This window comes from Rosa rugosa, chromosome 2, assembly GCF_958449725.1.
Source record: "Rosa rugosa chromosome 2, drRosRugo1.1, whole genome shotgun sequence".
NCBI classification, from domain to species: Eukaryota; Viridiplantae; Streptophyta; class Magnoliopsida; order Rosales; family Rosaceae; genus Rosa; species Rosa rugosa.
In genome coordinates this window covers 8,952,975-8,960,846 of record NC_084821.1, presented here as the reverse complement: position 1 = coordinate 8,960,846, position 7,872 = coordinate 8,952,975, and the positions used below count along the sequence as shown (strand labels likewise).

At 37.4% G+C, this 7,872-nt stretch overlaps 1 protein-coding gene across 1 annotated transcript; it reads right to left on the bottom strand.

Moving 5' to 3' along the window:
* Nucleotides 1-5,787: 5,787 nt before the first annotated feature.
* LOC133730288 (uncharacterized) lies at nucleotides 5,788-6,977 on the bottom strand. Its single transcript, XM_062157911.1, has 2 exons — nucleotides 6,540-6,977; nucleotides 5,788-6,432 (listed from the first exon to the last, which is right to left on the bottom strand). The coding sequence occupies exons 1-2, from the start codon at nucleotides 6,975-6,977 to the stop codon at nucleotides 5,788-5,790; spliced, it is 1,083 nt and encodes a 360-aa protein (XP_062013895.1).
* Nucleotides 6,978-7,872: the final 895 nt, after the last annotated feature.

The following is a 7,872-nucleotide window of genomic DNA, read 5'->3' as shown; positions in this document are numbered from 1 at the left end:
CGAATTTGACATTTAGGTGGAGTTTCCCTTCAGGTGAAGTTACCTAAACAGGAGCTACCAACGGTACGCTTCTTCTATGAAAGTACAATGATATCTTTATTTGAAATTTTTCTATAATTGGTTTACCACGATTATATAGAAAACTTTGATGATTCGGTCGTACTTATCAAATTAGAGTCGTTCAGTGAATTTATCAAATCAAATTTAGTAAATTTAATAATTATAAAAATAAATTATCAGTCACAAAAGATATAATTATATTATTATGTATGAGGGCTACATATCGAGTTAATCTCATACTTAAATTTTGTTCTATCTGCATTTGCAAAAAAATATATATTTAGACCCTCTCCAATAAAGATGTCAAATGACAGATGGACAATAAAACGGTAAGAAATGGTTGATTAAATCATTTCCGACGCATTGGTCAAATCCACATGGATCCCACGTGGTTGACAATTCTCAAATTTACTGTCAAATTTTACAGGTCCAATTCAATATGTCTTTCTTTCTTTATCATTATTTCTCTTTCTTCCTTCTCTCTCTCTTCTTCCCCTACAAAGCTTTCTTTCTCTTTCGTTTTCTGGTACTGCATCTTCTCAAGCAACACTCAGGGATCGAATGATCTCCAGAATCTCATCCATCAATTGAAGTGGAATATCAATGTCCTAGAAAATGCACTAATTCTATCAGGAAACCCATAACTCAAATATCGAAAAACTGAGCCAAAAATCTAGAACTCAGATCTGCTGCATAGCTATTCAATTTCGCTGCCAAATGTGACCTCTCAAGTTCATATTCAGGCGACTTCCCTTACGGAAGCCAATCTAGACTCTTCATTTCCATTGTAAATCTGTATTGGTCTCCCACATCAGGACCTTGCCCAAATACCTGTCTATAATCATGACTAGACCAGAAAACCTCCAAAGGTTGCCTGAAGCTAATTGAAGTTTGTATCTTTTGGATATTGAAGTAATGGAAATTTTGGTATTCTAGCTTTTGTTGTCAAAGAAAGAAAAAAAGAAAAACAAAGAAGAAGAAGAGCGAAGATCAGAAGAGATAAAGAAGAAAGTAAGAAACTCAACAAAGAGAGAAATAGTTTTCTTTCTATTAAAATATTTTTTTTTAAAATAATAAAATAATATTTAAATATAACATATTTATTGGAGCAAAATTTGTCAGAATTGACAATTGACACGTCAGCCTTCAAATTTAAATTTGACTCAAGTATTTTGATATCACCATTGGAGATGTTCTTAGATACCATCAATCGAGGCTTTGGTCTTTTTTTGTAGATGCCATGGATGGTGGTTTTTTGGGTGTTGGCCATTTGTGTTAAATAGTCACCACAATAATGATTAATTTGAAAAGACTTTCCTTTTATTTGAACTGGTGGTAAGGAGAAACAAATGCCCTATATATTGTGTGCAAATTTGTGTACCCTATGCCACAAACATAATCCATGGTCGTGAGTCTTGTATGATCATATGATTGAGATTGGTAAACACATAGTGGGATTGGAAACTATATATACCTACGGATTATTATCTGGGATTTGAAACATTTGAATAGATGTTTTTGTTTCTCGTTTTTGGTTTATCTTGATAGTGGTTTTTGTGGTGTTGGCCATTAGTGTTGGATGGTCCCCAAATAATGATTAAGGACTCTTGGTTCTAATTTGGTATGATTGTATGACAGGACCCGCCCCAGATTTCACCATGAAATCCGAAGTGACCCTGCGGGGCCCACCTTAGAAGAAATTCTACCAAAAATTTGGCGGCACTTCCCCTAAAATGGGCTACCCAAACCTGTAGAAAACATTTACACTTCTCAATCAATTCATCCTTATACTCCTGGAGCCACCCTGCTCCCCAAATCAACATCAGCCGCCAATTCAAAAAACACACATCTCAACTCGAATAGCATAAATCCCATAGGTAATCAGAGCAATTCTAACAGAAAGGTATAAGAGGAAAACCTAATTCAAAGGCAGATGCGGAAGCCATGCTGTTGACTATGCCTCAACTCCGTGTACGCCCGACCTCAACCAATTCGCCTGCAAACTGGGCATTTGAAACCGAAGGGCCTAGGGGAAAGTACATAAAATACGTTAGCGTGAGTGGACAAAAATAAACAATTTTTAAACCAAATGGATTTTATACTTTCCCACATTTATTTCCTTAAAAACTCTCGATGCATGCAACGATTTAGAAAACAAATCACGAGAAGCTCCGCTCAAGAAAAAAAACCGACTAGCCCCGCTAGTCACAAACAACTGAGAGGAAAGATCGAAACTCCGATACTCAATAGGATAAGACCAGCTCCGCTGGTTACATGGAAATCAGACTAGGCCCCGCTAGTCAAGAAATGATAGGATATGGGAAAGAGATATCACCATACGGGAAATGGAGCCTCTCAGGCTCTACCTACCCTCAACTGCCACTCACACATAGATTGTGCGAGGAGGAGAACTAATAACCTCAACTGCCACCCACGTGAGGAGGAGAATAAATCACCTCTACTGCCACTCACCAACACAAAGTAGGTGAGGAGGAGAACAAGCTACCTCAACTGCCACTCACCAACACAAAGTCAGTGAGGAGGAGACCTAATCACATAACCCGCGTATGGTGAGGAAAAATCATCGAAAACCAGTAAATCCATGTAGCTTCCCCACATTTCTCATGAGATAGAAACCATGTATTCAATTACGTGACCCCGCACGCCAAGATTACTCTCAATCTCAAAATGGATAAGTGAGAAATAGGAATAAATCGACGGCGTGTCCCACACGCCCAAATATTCTCAAATCCGTAACCAAAACCGGAAATTAGTATAAGCAAATCTCAATTCCAAAAAATCTCTCAAAAACTCCAAGAAACAAACCAAATCCAAAAAGAATCATTAATTAGGCATTCCCAATGCCAAAACCGAAAGTCAATAAATAAATGAGAAATCCAACTCCATCGAAAACTCATCTTGAAAATCTTCCAGGAGCTTAACTCGATGATTAGGGATATACTTAATTCCGGAAATTTACCTCGGAAATAAGGAATTCATCAAATAATATTATAAATCAAAACCATGATATAATTCAAAATCAATTTCCGAAAATTAATTCATTTCCTCAAAAAGTAATATGAATAATCACTAGAGCATTATTTTAAGATAATAAATGCATGCATCGATATTTAAAACAAAAGTCCACTCACAGTACTATTCCGACGATCATGCATTCGTGTTCCGTCATCGAGCAATAGCTCGGTATGTCGTCCTGTACACAATTATATTCCGTGAATAATTCTTCAATAATATTCATTCATCGGTAAATAAATTCTAAAGTGAATTCGAAAGAAATTCGGCGATCGAATTCAAGTAAATCACCAACCGATAATTTATATTCAATTCATAACTCCTCAAATTTTCAATCAAACTTCATGTATAAACATTCTACAACCAATGTACGATTTATTGGGCCAAAGCATTAATTAAAACTCATCCCTACGCGCTACCACGCGCCACCCACAGTGGCGGCGCGTGGGGCCCACGCGCCGGTGACCACCACCTCCGATGGCCACCAAATTTTGACAACAGCAACTTCAAAACAGGCCCAACCATTTCTTCAACTACAACACATTCCAATTTTACCTTGAAACAGTCGAAACCGGCTGGAGAAGTTTTTCCAGAAAAACTCAAGAACCCTAGAATTTGAAATCGTCGATTCGACCTCCACACTGCATATCGTGACTCAAGGCTAGGGGCAAAACAATCCTGGGCAAAAACCGAACCTTCGATGGTGATTTGGTGGTCGGGGACGGCCGGAAACGGTGGAATCGCCGGAAAGCTCAAACTGCCCCCGTGGACTTCCTTGCTTTGATTCGAGGTTTCTCAGCCAAATCGCCACAACCTAAGGCTACTAGGGTGCAGAGGGGAGGGAGGAGCTCTTGTGGTGGCCGGCTGCACGCCGGTTGGTGGCCGGAATGCGCGGAATCGAAGGGAGGAAGAAGGACCCGAAAGGGAAAGAAGAGAGTTCGGGGGAGAGGAGAGAGAAGGTAGATTTCCGGAAATGGAAATCTACCACAGTAACTTTCTATATATATAGAAAGTTACCATGAATAGTAACGTTCACATTTTCGCTTATAACTTTCGTATGAGAACTCCGATTTTTACGAACCACATATGCACGCGCTCGGTTTAACATCCTCTACAACTTTCGTGAAGAAAATTTTCTCAGATTTTGACCCGAACAAAAAGTCATATTCTAACCCCCCCCCCCCCCCCCCTAAATTCTAAATTGATAACTGCGAACGGTAAAACGTACCGTAATTCATATACACATAGTAAAAGAGGTTAAATCGGATATGGAGTGTAACATTGTATGTGTGTGAAAGTAAGGAGAACGATATCCAATAACCCGTGTGTCTAAACTTTAGACGATGATGTATTGATGTGAGAGTACTGTGTTTTGTGTCCATGCCCTATTTTCTGCAAATATGTGTACCCTATTCCATAATGTGAGTCTTGGAATTATCATGAATTGATAAGTAATTAACTAGAATTTTCACCTGAGTGATATAATTACCATAGAAAAAAAACATGATTTACCAACGGCACGCTTCTTCTATGAAAGTACAATGACATCTTTATTTGAAAATTTTCTATAATTGGTTTACCACGATTATATAGAAAACTTTGATGATTCGGTCGTGCTTATCAAATTAGAGTGGTTAAGTGAATTTATCAAATCAGAGTGATTTAGTAAATTTAATAGTTATAAAAATAAATTATGAGCCACAAAAAATATAATTATATTATTATGGATGAGAGCTACATATCGAGTTAATCTCATATTTAAATTTTGTCCTATCTGAATTTGCAAACAAATATATACTTGGTAGATACAATGAATCGAAGTTTTGGTCTTTTTTGGTAGATGTCATGGATGGTGGTTTTTGGGTGTTGGCCATTTGTGTTAAATAGTCACCACAATAATGATTAATTTGAAAAGACTTTCCTTTTATTTGAACTGGTGGTAAGGAGAAACAAATGCCCTATATATTGTGTGCAAATTTGTGTACCCTATGCCACAAACGTAATCCATGGTCGTGAGTCTTGTATGATCATATGATTGAGATTGGTAAACACAGTGGGATTTGAAACTATATATACCTACGAAAGTACGGATTATTATTTGGGATTTGAAACATTTGAACAGATGTTTTTGTTTCTCGTTTTTGGTTTAATTATCTTGATAGTGGTTTTTGTGGTGTTGGCCATTAGTGTTGGATGGTCACCAAATAATGATCAAGGACTCTTGGTTCTTATTTGTAATGATTATTGGATAACGATATCCAATAACCCGTGTGTTTAGACTTTAGACGATGATGTATTGATGTGAGTGTACTGTGTTTTGTGTCCATGCCCTATTTTCTGCAAATATGTGTACCCTATTCCAGTGGCGGAACCAGGATCTAAAAATGGGTTAGGCTAATTTTTAGTACATAAAAAATTTTACGAACTTCTATATTTTTGAGGTTTGGAACCCAGTGGGAGGCTCATCCTCACGCCTTTATTTTTTCATTCAAAACATACAATGGGGGGGACATAAAACCAAAACCCCGTAAATTAAAAGTTACAAGCATAAATCCACAATTAACTGAATCATACTCTCCGAGGCCCACTCACTTCAAACTCAGCAATCACAGAATCATTATCAATACTATCGGCGTACTCCTTTTCAATGTAAAGAACCATCAAGTCATCAAGAAACTCATCTTAAATCTTATTTCAAAGTTTGCTTTTTATGATATTCATAGATGAAAATGCTCTCTCTGTTGTTGCTGTAGAAACTGGCAGAGTCAACACAAGACAAATCAACCTATAAATCATAGGAAAGAATGATGACTTTCTAGATTCAACTAACCGCCTACATAAATCAGACACAGAAGTTGTCTTGGCAAATCTTGGATCCCTATGAATATCTGTTACAAAAAACCCACACTCCATATCTAGAGCAAGCATATCATATGATGTAAAATCTTGAGGATAAAACTTCAAAGCAAAATTGCAAACATCTTCAGATTTGAATGATCGAAAATTATCACGTGGATCGAATGTAGCACTAAGAACAAGGAGCTCCAATGAATTATCTGTAAATCTACTATCCAGCTCTGCCAACTGAAAGTCTATCACAGCATTTAGTATATTGACCCGATAATAATGCTCATTTGTAATACCTTGTTCACAAGCCCTTGTAGCTTTCTTGTAAGGAGCAGACATATCCGGCATAATAATATCATGCTCACAACAAAATGATTCAACCTTCATAATCAAATCATCCCAACCATCTTCTCTTATATCTTGAAGTTTTGATTTTGTTATTGAAAGAAAATTTAGAGCATTCAAGATGTCTATGGCTTTTTTTTGCAATGCCTGACAAAGAAAGTCAGTAATCCTCATGACATCATGCATCAAAATCAAGCAAAACACAAAATCAAAACGCTTCATAGCCTTACCTACACTCTTGCTTCTCCTTGTACTTTATTTGGTCCATTACCAACCAAATCTGCAAGAGTTGTTTTGGTAGCTCCAAATAATTTAATCAAACTTGAAATAGAGCGAAGATGTGAACCCCAACGAGTAGCCCCTGCCCGTTGCAAAGTGCAAGTCTGATTAGCCCCTCTACCTGTCTGAAGTGCACCTGCAGCTACTAAATCTGCAATTTCTTCTTCTCTTATAGCTCTTAATACTGAATGTCGTTTTGCAGAAGAATCAACAAAATTTACAATCAAATTTAGAGTTGAAAAGAACTCCCAAATATCATGCACCCCTTTAGCTGCAGCATTTAAAGTCAATTGTAACCGATGAGCAAAGCAATGCACATAATATGCATATGGACACTCTTGATGAAACAAAGCTTGTAAACCATTAAATTCACCCTGCATATTACTAGCACCATCATATCCTTGGCCACGCATATTTTATACTTGAAGATCATATTGAGCAAGGACTTTGGAAATCTCATCTTTTAGAGTTTGAGAACAAGTGTCCGCAACACTAATAACTTTGAAAAACCGTTCTCTAATAAACCCATCACAATCAACAAATCGAAGAATGATAGCCATTTGTTCCCTATTAGATACATCGACCGCTTCATCAACAAGGATGCAAAACTTGGCATCTCCCACTTCCTCCCGAATCTTAGTTCTAACTTTGTTACCAAGAATATTTGCAATTTGCTTTTGAATAAGTGGAGAAGTATACTTGGCATTCCCAGGAGCATTTTGTAAGACTTTGTGAACTTCTATATTCATTCTTCCAAAGGAATTCACAACTGCAGTGAAATTGCCAGCATTGTATGATACGGCCGATTCATCATGACCTCTAAAAGCATATCCTTGGTGTGCCAACAACCTCACACTCTCTATAGAAGTAATAAGCCGGAGTCGGTTATCTGCTAGTTCTTGTGCTGGTTGTGTGCTAATCACTCTTTCAATATGCTTAGATGGGTTTCTTAGTGACTCCCACTTGTGCATGGAAATACTATGTGGAGAATTTATGGCTCCCATGTGATTAACTAGACCAGATTGTTTTGACATAACATTCTTCCAACCTTGAAACCCAGACTCAGTGAATGTCGGATGGTGGGAAGGATAACTATCAAACAAAAAACAAGGGAAGCAATATGCTCTGTCCAACTCTATGGAATACTCAAGCCAAGGCCACTCTTTGAACCATTTGTAATTAAATTTTCGACCTTGACCTCCATCAAAAGAAGATGGATAACTACTTAAGTGAGGTTGATATGGCCCTAAGACCACATAAGCTCTTCGAATACTGTCACGATCATTCAAAGGATACTTGCATATTGGA

What these genes read in the sequence shown, in the direction of transcription:
- LOC133730288 (XM_062157911.1), bottom strand. Translation starts at nt 6,977, where the DNA reads ATGCGTGGCCAAGGATATGATGGTGCTAGTAATATGCAGGGTGAATTT. An exon ending in TTGGTAATGGACCAAATAAA is followed by an intron (nt 6,433 to 6,539) that starts GTACAAGGAGAA and finishes TTTCTTTGTCAG; the next exon opens with GCATTGCAAAAAAAAGCCAT.